We start from the raw sequence: 14,513 nt of genomic DNA on the forward strand, positions 1-14,513 counted from the left end.
GTGCTGATGGATGTGCCTGACACCAGGCAGGTTTTGAGGCAGGGCTTTGGTGCCCCAGCAATGCTGTGCTGATGGATGTGCCTGACACCAGGCATGGTGCTGCTGGGTGAAACTCGTGCTGCTGGGTACCAGCCCTGCTGCCCAGCGTTGTGCACCTCTGCTCCTCCTGCTCTGTGTGAGCTCTGAGAGGGATGAGGGCTCGCTCAGTGCCCGTCCCTGTCCCCGTCCTGCTGATCCCTGAGCCGGGAGGGGCTCCTGGGCCGCCTGTTCCCAGGCAGGGTAGAGGCCAAAAGGCAGGGACTGGGGAGCAGAGGTGCCTCATGCCATCAGGGTGAGCTGGTGAGCAGCAGAACAGGTCAGATTGGATCCAGGCATCTTCACCCCACAGAGCTCCCACGCTCTGCCTCCTCCTCCTCCTGCCCTGGGCTTTTCCCAGCTGCTGGGGTGAGTTTGCACTGCTGCTTTTTGTCCCTGAGCTGGGATATGCCCAGCTGAGGTGTATAAATCTGACTTGCTGACCCTCTGCTGAAGATGCAAGTGCCCAGATGTGGCAAACAGCAGCCCCAGAGCTGCTGATGGCTCCTCCAGGGCCACAGCCAGCCCTGTGCCACCAAGGGGACACTGCTGGTGGGCAGATGTGGGCGAAGAGCCGTGACTGCAGTCCCAGGCATGCCAGCCCAGACCTGCCCTGGCTGGTTGGGCTGACCCCAGGGCTCAGGACAGGGTGTTGCTGGCCCCGGGTGCGGGGAGCAGGTTTGGCAGGTCGGGAGAGCCTCGGTTCCCACCGAAGCTCGCGTCCCTCTGTCCTCCCACGCCGGGCGTGGAGGGGACAGCCCCACTCCCTGTGACCAGGACAGGCTCTCCCTGCTCTGGGCTGAGCTGGGACTTTCAGCCTCTGGGACTTTTTGTCTGGGCCTGGCTGTTTTGGCCCTGTGGCTGAGCATGCCCCAGTCTGGTCATTCAGATGGTGGAGGTTTGCTGGAGGAGGGCTGGGCATTTTGAGATGTCAACACTCAGGCTGACATTGCTGTTGTGTCCATTTGAGGTTTTCCATCTGTGTTTGACCAGGAGGAAAGCATACATCTGTCCTGATCGTGGGTTTGTTGCTTTCTTTTATTTTTTTTTTTTTTGAGAAGGTTCTTGCTGTTTCAACTCTGCCTCATCTTCACCTTTTTTTTTGTTATTACCTCTGTAACCAGCCACCCTTTTGTCCTTCCAGAAAGCCAGGACAGGGTGTCAGGTCCTGCCAGCAAAACATCATGACAGCCTGTGGCTTTCCTTTGGGGGAGCGTGTGGGTTCATCCCCTGGGAAAAAAGGGATGGAAGCAAGTTTCATGTGTCAGCTGGGAGTGGAAACTGATACTCTGGGGCAGCACGGTGAACTTCCTTAATTTTAGGCCCTTTCACTTCTTTTCTGCTTGCAGATGGTGGTTAGTCCTTGGTGGAAGGAGGAGGGTCTGTACTCTAAGCTCTGAAACTTTCTCGGAGGCTTCCCTGGTGCCTGGAGCTGTGTCTGGGGGTGACAGTGTCATCCCCTGTGTCCCCTGCTGATCCTGCCACCAGCTTTCACAGCTACATCCCAGTGATGCTCTGGTTCCCAGCCAAGGTGCTCCAGTTTGCCATGGTCCCCAGTTTGCTTGGAGATGCCCTGTTTGTCCTCCCCGCAGCCCTTCCCAACCCTGTCGTGCATCTTCTCTCTGCCCTGGGCTTGCTGGGAGCTTCACTGCCAGACCCCTGGAGCAGAATTCCACCTGGCAGCTAGGCAAGCACGGCTTTCTGCTCCACATCAGGGCAGATTTTCCCTGAAATCCTCACTTCGCCCTCCAGCCATCACCACCAGCAGCTCCTTCTCCAGCACAAGATCCCAGACAAACATTGTGGGAAACATTCCCAACCTGACCAAACGGAGGCTGCGCTGGGTTTGATGCGTTTTGTTCGGTTTTTCGTTCAGTTTTTTTTTTTCTCCTTGAGGAACGTTTCCATCGCTTTCCAAGGCTAAAATTCCCCCCGTTCCTTCCTGGGGTGCAGCGAGCCGGGGGTGCCGCGGTGGGCCCCACCCCGCGCGGCGCGCCGCCGTTGCCGCTTTAAGAGCGCTCTCCGCGGGGCGAGCTTTCGAACGCGCTGCCCTGCGCTGCCATTGGCCGGCGCGCGCGCGCGGGGGCCAGCCGGCGGTTGGAGCGGCCGGCGGCGCGCCCTGATTGGCCGAGCCGGGGGCGGTATAAAAGGCGGGCGAGCGCGTGGGCTCGCTCAGTCTGCGGCGCGAAGGGGCGGCGTGCGGAGCTGGGGTGAGGCGCGGGTCCCCGCTCGGCCGGGCGTTCTAATTTTTTTTTTTTTTTTTAATTTTTTGACTTCTCTACTGCCCCCTTCGCCCATCTGCTTTCCCCATGGAGTTCAAGCTGGAGGCGCATCGCATCGTCAGCATCTCGCTGGGCAAGATCTACAGCGCGCGGGGCCAGCGCGGCGGCCTGAAGCTGCACAAGAACCTCCTGGTGTCGCTGGTGCTGCGCAGCGCCCGCCAGGTCTACCTGAGCGAGCCGGGCTGCCCGCCCGAGCCGCCCCCCGCCGCCGCCGCCGGCCACCCCGAGGAGGAGCCGCCGCCCCGCACCGCCGCCTGGGCGGCCGAGGAGCCGCCGCCACCGCCGCCGCCCCCGCAGGACGAGGCGGGGAGGGACTGCCAGGGCCCCCGGCCGCGGCGCTGTTGCTGCGGCGAGAACCGCGGGGGCTGCGCCGGGGCCCCCCCGCCGCCGCACTGCCCCCGCAAGCGGAGCGCCGGCGAGCGCGGCCAGGCGGGCTCCCCGGTGAAGAAGCCCCGCCGCGAGGAAGAGGAGCCGCCGCCGCTGCCGCCGCCACCGCCCTCACCACCGGGCGAGCAGGAGGACATGGAGACGGGCAACGTGGCCAGCCTCATCAGCATCTTCGGCTCCAGCTTCTCGGGACTGCTCAGCAAGGAGCCCAAGGGCCGGCGGCGACCGCCTCTGGACGGCGGCGAGGCGGCGGCGGGCACGGCGCCCGCCGAGGCGGCGGCCGAGCCGGGACAGATCTGCTGCGACGAGCCGGTGCTGCGGACCCTCAACCCCTGGAGCACGGCCATCGTGGCCTTCTGATGGCCCGGCCGCAGAGACTGGCTCCCCGCCGCGGGCCGGGGGGCCCGGAGGTGACACCCACCGAGCGCCGCGGGGCTCCGGCGCCGGCCAGACCCGGCGCCCTTGGCCGCCGCACCGGAGGGACCGCGGGGCAGCAGCGGCGGCGCTTCCCCGTTCCCCGCCGGGTCCCGGCTGCCGGCACCCGCCCTGGGAGCGCCCCCGGCCCTGCCCTCCCGGAATTCCCCTTCCCGGCAGAGCCGCCGCCCTCTCCGCCGCCCGGGGGAGGCTCCTCGGCCGCCGCCGACCCCGGGGGCGCCCCCGGCGGGTGATATTTTGAGCTTGGAAAGTATTAAGTTTATTAAATAAAGTGTCTATTTTGGAAAGGTTTAGGTCAGAACTATTACATGGTGCTTTTTAAAAGTGTTTTATTGAGAGGAACGAAGTTTACAGACGCTCTGACGGAAAGTCCTTGAGCCTGTTTGTTAGGCTTGGTAACTCCCGGTCTTTGTTGTATAAAGGCTTGGGGCTCCCGTAGGGAATTTTTGTACAGTGTTCTCCTTCAGTGATGTATCATGTTTTGTATAAAATGTAATTTCTACGTGTACAACACGTATTAAATATTTTCAACTGTATGAGCCTAGTTCCTGTTTGTGCCCCAGTGGCTCGAGGGGGAGGAGGGCAGGCAGCAGCCGGGGTGTGGTTCTGCATGTCTGTGGCTGGATCCACCCAGCCTCGCCAGAGGCTTGGGGTGGGTTGGAGTCCGGCTCTTCTGGGGGCTGGGGAAGAAAGAGAACCTATGTCAGGGTGCCTGGAGTCCTTCCCGGGATCTTCCAGGTGCTCCCACCGCTCTTCTGGCTACAGCCTCTTCCCGGGCCCGGAGCTGCCGTGGCATTTGAGGTCTTGCTCTGAAAGTACCTAATGTGCAGAGTCACTGTCTGTGGGTGGAAAGCGGTTGCTAAATCCCAGAGGAGCAGCTGGGTGCAGTCTGAGCAGCCTGTGGCACAGCTGGGCCGAGCACTGGCCTCCAGCGTTGCCGGCTCGCAGATCCGGACTGGGGCTGTGTGAGTGGAATTCACCCAGTAGAACACAGCTACTGCTCTGCAAGAAATGTTTCTGTGCCTCTTCTTTGCTGTTACTTGTAGAATAGTTCAAACGATAAATATCAGGAGGTAGTTTTTTTCCCCCCCCTTCTCTTTCATTATCAGTAAAACTATAACTGGGTTAAAGTTCCTGCTGTTAGGGGTGGGGAGAAAAGTTTGGCCTCGGCTTCACAGTGAGTGGAGCGCCCCAAGGCGTTGTAATTAGGCTGAATTGTGGGGGATTTTTTTTTTCCTTGCTTCTTGCTGGAAGATTCACTAGAGGCTTCTCTGCTCCTAATTAATGAACTTTTCAACTGGGGATTGCGTCTCTGGCAAGTGGAAGATGTTTGTGTGCTGTGAAATGCAGCCTGGGATATCTGGCTGAACCTTGGGAGCCTGTTTTGGGAAGGGACATGAGAAATGACCAGCAGTGGGGTTTTTAACACCTTGGGCCTGTGAGAAACAGGAGGTGTTGGGCTGGGTCATCCCAAAGCAGGGGGATCAGAGAGATGAGGAGAAACTGCCTGGTTTGGGGAGGCTTTGAGGCAGCTCTGCTCCTTGATGTACAATTTAATAGCTCCTTATTCTTAGGTAAAAGCAAAAGTCCTAACATCTTAATTTTCTAGGTAATTGCACCTAATGGTGACATAATTTCAGTCTGGTAGATGACACAAGGAAATGGGGTGTGATGAGACATTTCTTTTCACTCACTGACCTTTGGGAGGTGATGGGAAGGTGCTGTCCCTGCTTCCCTCCTACAGGTGCTCTCCAGGAGAACCCCACACTCTCACTCCTGTCTCAAGGGAGGCGAGGAGCATCTCCAGTGAGAGGAGAGGGGGGATGGCTGCACAGTGCTATCCCCCCCAGCTCTCCTGCTCTTAGGGTCAGAAGCTGGGCTGCAGGATGGAAACAGCCTCCTGCTCCAGCACAGTTTCCTTCCCAAGGTTTCAGTCCTGCTCCTTGTCCACCAGCAGCATCTCCATGGAAGTGAATGATTTTGCCCAGCTTCCAAATCCCAAAAATGGGACGTGGGCACTCCTGATCTTGACATTTTCAAATTTTCTAGGAAGATCACGTGGTCCTGCTGGTTTGTGTGGCCCTGCTGTCCCTACACAGACAAGACCCAACCTCCCTCTGGCACAGAGCACCCAGCAGAGCTCATATCTACTCTGTCTTCCAGAGGAGAGTTGTGCAACACCTTAATTGCTGCTGGCCTCTGCCAGCAGGGCAGGGACTGCCCACAGGTGCCCACGCAGCTCCCGTGGAGCTGCCTGAGGTGAGCGAGCTCTCCCTTCCCAGCTCATGGCCACAGAGCTGTGTCCCCAAAGGACCCGGCCCAGCTCCATCTGCTGTGCTGACACACGCCTGGTTTGATCCCCTGGCTGGCTTTTTACTGTGTGGGGTTTGCCTCTGGCTGCTGTGGCTGAGTGGGACAGAAAAAATAATAAAAAAAACCCCAGAGATGTGATAGATGCTGGTGAGCTCTGCTGAGGGGTCTGGACCAAACCAGCCTCAAATTGAAAAGACACCTAATAATGGCACTGTGTTGCTTTTAGAATCAATTTTTCTGCTCTGTTTTATTTTTTACTCACCCAGTGCCATCCCCCCCCCCCCCCCAATTCCTATAATCACTTTTACCTAAATTGGTTCTGTTTTTTAAAATTCATCTCTTCTGTTGTGTTGCTTCTACCCTTGTACTTTTCCTTCTGCCCACAGAGCTACAGAGATGAGGCTGACAGAGGGGACAGCTGAGCAAGGACAGGGAATGAGCTCAAGCTGAGGCTGATGACCCAAACTCACTGCCCAGGCCAGTGATGAAGGAGGGAAAAGAAGTGCATAAATAAGCCAGATAAAAATAAAAACTTCCATCACTTGGGACAGAGGTTGACTCCTATGGAAACTGCCTCACCGGGTTGAGGAGGAGATGACTTAATGGGAAGATGGCAGGATCCTACCCTTCCTAGAATAGTAACGAGCTGCTGGAAGCGCTGGCCCCGGCTGCTGCCCTTCCCCCAGCTCGGGTCAGTTCCCGTGGGAGAGGAGAAGTGCTGGGAAAATCCTCCAGCACCGCCGGAGGGTGGGATGGATGCTGGCAGAGGGATGTGGCAGCTGGGCTGCCTGGGTGATGCTCGGGAAGGAGGGCAGGCAGCAGCAGCAGCCGCCTTTCACTTTTCTCCTGCTCTAATCATCCAGGAGCAATCCGGGGCTGCGCCTCTCCTCAGGGATCCCTTCTGGGGAGAGGGAACGACTTCAAACGGGCTCTCGCCAGGAAGGGAGTGTCAAAGGTGTGAATCATCCCGGCCTTGAAAGGTGTCTGGCCGGGCCAGGTGCCGGCAGGGGCTGGGGGAAATCCTCGGGGTTTGGGAGAGACCCTCGGGGTTTGGGGAACTCTCGGGGCTGGGGGAGACCCTCGGGGTTTGGGGAACCCTCGGGGTTTGGGGAACTCTTGGGGTTTGGGGAACCCTCGGGGCTGGGAGCCGATGGGCAGCCAGGGGTTTGCAGGAGCCCCGCGTTTCACTCCGGCTGCTCTCGCTCCTTCCTGGCCTGATGCAACCCGGCCGTCCCTCCTCTCCTGGGCCATGGGGAGAGGAGGAAGGCTCTGCACACTCACTGCTGGAGCATCCTGTGTCAGCGCTCAGGAATCCGGCAGGCTGCAGGGAGGGGGGCGGGAGGCAGGGCAGCGGCGGGGCTGTGCCTGCTGGGGCCTCTCCCTGCCTGGGGAAACGCGGGGAGCCCCAGGGTACCGGGGCACCTCCTGGGGGTACCAGAGCATCCCCGGGGGCTGCACCTCCTGGGGTCTCTCCCTGCCTGGGGGTACTGGATCATCCCCAGGGGTTGCACCTCCTGGGGTCTCTCCCTACCCGGGGGTACCAGAGCTACCTGAGCATCCCTGGGGGCTGCACCTCCTGGAGTCTCTCCCTGCCTGGGCAGCCCAGGGACACCAGAGCAGCTCTGGCAGGAAGCTTTGCCAAAGGCTGAAGGCCAGGACAGGGTATTTTGGGGGGAAGGAGGGGTGGAGATGTGCTGTGGCACAGTGCTTGGCTGATAGCTCCAAAGGCTGAGGAGAGGCACGCCTGCATCTCCCGTGCTGCTGCAGGGCTTGCATCTGTCTCCAATGTACTGTGCTTGCCACTGATGCTCTGCCAATGTATATTTAGGGTGGGAGGGGGGACCCACCCTCAGTATAACCCCCCTCCCCGGTCCCCAGCGTGTTGGGGGGCTCTTGCAGGGGAGCAGGGAGAGGCTCCGTGCTTTCCTGGGCAGGGTGGTCCAGCCCAGGGGGAGGGGGAAGGCGGTGGAGTTGCTGGCAGGGCTAAGGCTCATGGAAAACTCCAGGGCTTCTTCCAAGGAGGATCCTTTGAGAGACTGGAGCGGGGCAGGGAGAGGGCTTGGCACGGTGAGGGGATGGCTGGAGTGGGGAGAAGCTGGCTGGAAGGTGCCCAGAGCTGCCTTGGCAAGGAGGAAACCCAACAGAGGAGAGTTATTCCAGGCCAGCACGGGTTCCTGGAGGCAGGGTCAGGGCCAGGATGAGCGACAAACACAAACAACTCCCTCCTCTCGGCCTTCTGGTTGTGATTTCTGCTCCTGACATGCAAACCCTGAGGGGCCCCCTCCCCTCCCTCCTTCTCCCCAGCTGGGCGAGGGCTGGCCCGGCTGCCTAATGAAATGCAGAGCTGCTTGGGAGAGTAGAGAAAAAAAAAACCAACCAAAAAAAAAAGGCTCTGTTCGAGGTTTTGTGCCTCTGGTTTCCTCTGGCCCTCTCTCCCAGCGGGGTGATTTATTGGTGATGGAGCCCGCGGAGAGGGGGAGGGAAGGGCTTGGAGCTGCAGGCAAATAGTCATCGTTTATTTCCCAAGCACTCACGCGAGGCAAAGGGAAAAAGGGGAGGAGAGGGAGGGAAACTGCCTGGGCAGGGCCGAGGAGCATCATTTGCTGGAGCTGAGCTCTCCCAGTTTGTCCCCGTTGCTCTGAGGTGGTACTGCAGCATCCCTGGGGGCTGTGTCTCCTGGGGTCTCTCCCTGCCCAGCGGGATTGGAGCATCCCTGGGGGCTGCACCTCCACCTCGGGCACTTTGCACACCAAAGGACCGGCTTTGAGGGGGATGCCCTTTCCCTCTATCCCAATTTCCCCACTTTCTCTCCCTCCTCTTGGGCAGGGGGTGCTGGGAGCTGCCTGCAGGCATCTGGGCTGGCTCTCCTGGCCCTGTACTCTCTTCTCCAGTTCAGCCAGGGGGGGACTCCTCATCCTTTTCCCCTCTCCTGCAGCATCAGCCAAGGAGGCCGGCCAGACCTTTCCCAGGCTGGCAGAAAAGCAGAGATACCCATTGCCACTGACCTGGTTTTGGGCACCTGCATGCCCAAAAGTGACATGCTGTGACCTGCCTGGCTGCAGATGCGTTTGCTGCCTGCAGCCACTCAGCTCAGACCAGCCTTAGAGTTAAGCCAGGCTTTAGGCTCTGCAGCAGTGAGGGGTGCCCATCCTGCAGGATGCTCTAGTGTGCTGCTCTGTGGCAGGGTGACCTCCTGCTCAGGGCTGTCCATTTCCATGCTCGCTGCTCTGCTTGGGAGCTGTGAAAAACACCAGTCACTTGTTTTTTAAAATTTTAAAAGTGTAATAGTAATAAAATGGTTATAAAAATAGTAATATAATAAGAGTAATTAAAATTTTGGACAATTTGGATTAGGACAATATGAGACAATAAGAACAAAGAGTTACAGACAGTCCAGGTACCTCTTTTTGGGCAAAATAAGCCCAAAAAAGGACCCACCTTAATAGATTAAAGGATTAACCCTTTAAAGCAATAACCTGTTGCAAATCCATACACCTCATCCATGATGCATAAATTCCATTCAAACACAGGATTCTGTCTGGGCAGTGTCAGCTTCTTCCTCTGAATCCTGACAGCCTCTTCAGGGCTGATCGAGGCAGGAAGAAGTTCATTTCTTCTGATAATGGAGCAATAAATTCTCTTTCTCTGAAAGATTCAGGTGTCCTGTGGCTGTTCTCTCCCTGCGAATCCTTTCTTTAAAAAAGTATCCTGCATAGCATAGTTTCTATTTTAACCTTATGTTATAACCTAAAACTATATTTTAACACACTACTTAAGCGAATTAATACAGCATCACTTTCTAACACAACACATAGAATATTCATTTGAATATTTGCTAAAAGCCAATCAAAAAATACGCATTTTTCACAGGAACGAATGTGGTTTCCTAGGGGGGAAGGTCTCCTCCTCCTCCTCCTCCTCCTCCTCCTCCTCCTCCTCCTCCTCCTCTGCTGACAGCATCTGACCTCAGCTGTCGTCCCTGGGATTAATCTGAGCCTCGGGACAGGTTGAGGCATGTCCAAGGCGGAGGGAGGAGAGCTTCATGCGTACAGACACAGAGGAAGGAACAAAAACAATTCCCAGGGAAATATTTTCCTGCTGCTTTTCCTGGCAGCGTGCAGGGCGGGAGGAAAAGCCCTGGCTTTAAATTGCTTGCAGGAGAATTTCCCCAACTCCAGCCAGGAATTGGCTTTTCCTTGGCCTCCTGCACCTCGTGGAGCTCAGCCCCCACCCCAGACCCACACAGGGATGGCACAAAGGGTGCCTGTCGAATTTAGAATAATTTAATCATGTCTTTTGTAATTTTTTTTAGATTTTGTAAAGTTGTATTAAGGCATAAAAAAAAAAATAGATAATTTAAAGGTAAATAGATAATACAAATTCATTTCCCACAGGTTTTCAGCCCCTAGATGTGCTGCTCAGCATCCTGGTCCCTGGGATTAAAATTTTTGAATTTTGTAAAGTTTTATTAAGGTAATTTTTTTAAAAGGTAAATAGATAATTTAAAGGTAAATAGATAATACAAATTCATTTCCCACAGGTGCTCAGGCCCCCGATGTGCTGCTCAGCATCCCAGGCTCTGGGATAAAAAATTTCTGAAATTTGTAAAGTTTTATTAAGGTGTTTTTTTTTATATATATATAAATAGATAATTTAAAGGTTAAGTAAATAATACAAATTCATTTCCCACAGGTGCTCAGCCCCCCGAGGTGCTGCTCAGCATCCCAGCCTCTGCTGAGCCAAGGTGTAATTTTTTTGAATTTTGGAAAATTTTGTTAAGGTAATTATTTTTTAAAGGTAAATAGATAATTTGAAGGTAAAAAGATAATTTAAAGGTACATAGATAATACAAATTCATTTCTCACAGGTGCTCAGCCCCCCAAGGTGCTGCTCAGCATCCTGGGCTTTGCTGAGCTAAGGTGTAAATTTTTTGAGTTTTGCAAAGTTTTATTAAGGGAATTAAAAAAATATATAAATAGATAATTTAAAGGTAAATAGATAATACAAATTCATTTCCCACAGGTGCTCAGCCCCCTGAGGTTCTGCTCAGCATCCCAGGCTCTGGGATAAAAATTTTTGAATTTTGTAAAGTTTTATTCAGATAAATTTTTTTTTAAGAAAAGGTGAATAGCTAATTTAAAAGGCAAATAGATAATAGAAATTCATTTCCCACAGGTGCTCAGTCCTCTGGGGTGCCACTCAGCATCCTGGGCTCTGCTAGCCAAGGATTGCCTCTGACTGCTGCTGCCTGCCAAGCTCCGGCTGCTCGGAGCCAAGTGAGGGGAAGGAACCTCCCCAGTGTGAAAAGTAATGTAATGGCACAGCACATTACATGGCTCTGTGCAGGTATTTACTGTATGTGTTTGGTTGTGTTGACTAGTAGTGCTGTATCAACATTTTAATAGTATGGCAAATGTAGTTTTGTAGTTAAAAGGTAGCTTTTGTAGTTAAAATAGGAACTATGTATGTGAGATTTTTTTTAAAAAAAGAATGAGGTACTCGCAGTGAGATAGCAGCCACAGGACACCTGAATCTTTCAGAGAAAGAGAATTTATTGCTCCCTTATCAGAAGAAATGAACTTCTTCCTGCCTCGCTCAGTCCTGAAGATGCCGTTTAAGATTAAGAAGAAGAAGCTGACACTGATGGGACAGAATCCTGTGTTTGAATGGAATTTATGCATCATGGATGAGGTGTATGAATATGCAACAGGTTATTGCTTTTAAGGGTTAGTCCTCTGTTAACGTGGGTCCTTTTTCGGGCTTATTTTGCCCAGAAAAAGGTTCCCAGACTGTGTGTAACTCTTTATTTCTATTGTCTCATATTGTCCTAATCCAAATTGTCCAAAATTTTAATTACTCTTATTATATTATCATTTTTATAACCATTTTATTACTATTAAACTTTTAAAATTTTACAACCAAGTGATTGGCGTTTTTCACACCCAGCACAGAGCAGGGTCCGCTGGTGGACTCTGCCCTTTGCCTCCTCCTCCTCCTCTTCTTGTGCTGTTTGCTTTGGCAAGCCCCAGCTCCACCCTGGCAGCGGGTCCGGCTCGGGCGGGGAATGGGGAGCAGGGAGGGGAATGGAGCAGCAGAGGCTGCCCCAGGGCGGATGGGACACGCTGGCCCTGCTGGGAAGGGCAGGAAGGACACGGCTGCCTCGGAAATCTGGAGGGTGGGATGGGAGAGGCAGGAAAGGGGAGAGAGGGCAGGATGCAGGGAGCATGGCCGGAGTGCTGGGCAGTCCTGTGGGTGCCTGCTGCCCTCCTGGAAGAGCAGGGGATGCTGGCAGTGTGGCACAGGGGCAGAGGATGCTGGCAGTGTGGCACAGCAGCAGCAGGGGATGCTGCCAGTGTGGCACAGGGGCAGAGGATGCTGGCAGTGTGGCACAGCAGCAGCAGGGGATGCTGGCAGTGTGGCACAGGGGCAGAGGATGCTGGCAGTGTGGCACAGCAGCAGCAGGGGATGCTGGCAGTGTGGCACAGCAGCAGCAGGGGATGCTGGCAGTGTGGCACAGCAGCAGTAGGGGATGCTGGCAGTGTGGCACAGGGGCAGCAGGGGATGCTGGCAGTGTGGCACAGCAGCAGCAGAGGATGCTGGCAGTGTGGCACAGGGGCAGCAGAGGATGCTGGCAGTGTGGCACAGCAGCAGCAGGGGATGCTGGCAGTGTGGCACAGGAGCAGCAGAGGATGCTGGCAGTGTGGCACAGGGGCAGCAGGGGATGCTGGCAGTGTGGCACAGCCACAGAGAGGATGCTGGCAGTGTGGCACAGGGGCAGCAGATCCTCCCCAGTGCTGTCCCACAATCCCAGCTGGAGCCTGGCTGGAGCATCATTAGGAAACAAAGGGAGGCAGTGGCTGTTTCCATGTGTCCCACTCAGCTCCTCAGATTTATTCCTGCCAGCTTGGGCATGGAGCAGTGCAGGCAGCTGGGCTTTGCCAGCACACGTGGTTCTCCATGCCAGCTGCTCCCAAGCAGTGTGTGTTGGTGGAAATGCCAAGCCAGGAGCCAGGGCAGGACACGGGTTTGTCCCCAAGGCATGGTGCTGAGGGCACCAAGTGTCCTTGCCCTGGCTCCTCAAAGGAGGCTGTGGGAGCAGTGCAGAGCTCTCTCTCCATGGCAATGGGACTGATGGTTTTCAAGGCAGGAGGAATTGATGTGAGGGATTTTTTGCCCAAAACTGGCCCAGGGCAGTTTTACAGCATCTACAGAACTGTGGGAATGGGCAGCCTGTGAGGGGCAATGGGACACCCTCACCTCTGTGGGGTGAGAGAGAAAACCCTGGAGCCCAAACTTGCCCCCATTGCAGGGCTGAGCGGATGGAAAACCCTCAGGAGAAGGCGTGGGGAGGGCAGAGCTGGCCACTGGTGGTTTGCAGCCTTGTGTGCTCTGCTGGGAGTGTTTGACCCCAGAGCCCTGGCCATGGTGGGGAGGCTGGGAGGAGCCACATCCGGAGGAAGGCACAGCTCCCGTGGGAAGGCAGGAGGGACGGAAGGATGGACAGGGGAGGGAACCAGGACTTTTCTTCCTGTCCTTTGGAACAGGTTTCCCAGATAAATGGATGTCCTATCCCTGGAAGTGCCCAAGGCCAGGTTGGATGGGGCTTGGAGCAACCTGAGATAGAAGAAAGTGTCCCTGCACATGGCAGGAGGATTGGAGCTTTTAAAGTCTCTTCCAGCCCAAACTATCCTATGATTCCCTCCTCTGTGGTGTGACATGGGTGGTGGTCAGGGAGAGCTGCAGAACCCTGTGTGGTGCCTTCAAGCAGGGATTTACCCCGTGCCACAAGGGCCATGGCAGCACCCAGCACCCAGCCTGTGCCACTTCCTTCACTGCTGTGTCCCTGCCCTGTGGCTTGGCAAAGCAAATGTCAGCAGGATGTGAACCCTGGATGGAGGGAGCTGGCTATAAACCTGGAGAAGAGGAGGCTCAGAGGTGACCCTATTGCTCTCTACAACTCCCTGAAGGGAGGCTGGAGACAGCTGGGGTTGGTCTCTTTCTCCAGGCATTACTGACAGAACCAGAGGACACAGGCTCAAGCTAGGGAAGGTGTAGGTTGGATATCAGGAAAAAGTTTTTCAGCAAAAGAATAATAAAGTACTGGAATGCTCTTCCCAGGGAGGTGGTAGAATCACCATCTCTGGATGTGTTTAAAAACAGACTGGACATGGCACTGGGTGCTACAGTCTGGTTGAGGTGTTGGGGCATGGGTTGGACTCCATGATCTTGGAGGTCTCTTCCAACCTCACTATTCTGTGATTCTCTGATTCTGTGATTTTGTGATAAACCCCCTGGATATTCATGGTGTTGTTCTCCCATCCCTTCTCGGAGTGTGGCTCTCTCCTTAGAGGACAGCACTGCTGAGACATTTGCAGTTAGAATTTCTCCCAGCCTTGTCCTTGTTGTGCTTCCCCAGGAGGAATTGTTTTGTGTTCAAGGGCCAATGTGCAGGGTGGTGGCCAGGGTGACACATGCCTCGTGCTTGACCTTGTCTCCCTTTGGTCCTGGCAGCGCTCCCTGCACGGGGCTCGCTGAAATTCCCTTCCTGGAAACAGCAGAGGAGCGAGCGAGCGTTCGCCTGCAGTCGGGAGGGTGTGACGTGATGTGCCTGGTCAGGGGCCAGCTGGGGGGGAGCAGCCACAGGGCTGGGTCACAGCAGTGCCACAGGGCTGGGGCAGCAGCAGGAGACGCTTCTCAGGGGGTGCTGGGGAAGATGAAACAGGAAAGCCTTATAGATATGATTGCCTGGGAAAAGATTTTGAGGATATGGAAACGGTAAGTGAGATTGAAATGAGAGCAAGCTTTGAGATACCTCAGTTACTGAGCAACTGGAAAACAATGGCATGGCCAGCTGAAGGTGATCCCCTTTTGATGGAACAACACCCTCTGCTTGCAGACAGGCCCAAGGGTCAGAGCAGACCCTACAGCTTGGCAGAAGGGGTCCAAAGAGGAGTTTTTAGGGTTTAAAATGTAACACAGTATGGTAATGTAATGATTCTTATAGGCTGTATGTAAATGCTA

The 14,513-nt window shown here is 55.1% G+C and overlaps 1 protein-coding gene across 1 annotated transcript; it reads left to right on the plus strand.

Annotated features, from left to right (window-relative positions):
- The first annotated feature begins 2,272 nt into the window (after nucleotides 1-2,272).
- On the plus strand, nucleotides 2,273-3,715 carry IER5 (immediate early response 5). Its single transcript, XM_066555905.1, has one exon. The coding sequence runs from the start codon at nucleotides 2,385-2,387 to the stop codon at nucleotides 3,102-3,104; it is 720 nt and encodes a 239-aa protein (XP_066412002.1). The 5' UTR covers nucleotides 2,273-2,384; the 3' UTR covers nucleotides 3,105-3,715.
- Nucleotides 3,716-14,513: the final 10,798 nt, after the last annotated feature.

This window comes from Molothrus aeneus, chromosome 9 (genome assembly GCF_037042795.1).
Source record: "Molothrus aeneus isolate 106 chromosome 9, BPBGC_Maene_1.0, whole genome shotgun sequence".
NCBI classification, from domain to species: Eukaryota; Metazoa; Chordata; class Aves; order Passeriformes; family Icteridae; genus Molothrus; species Molothrus aeneus.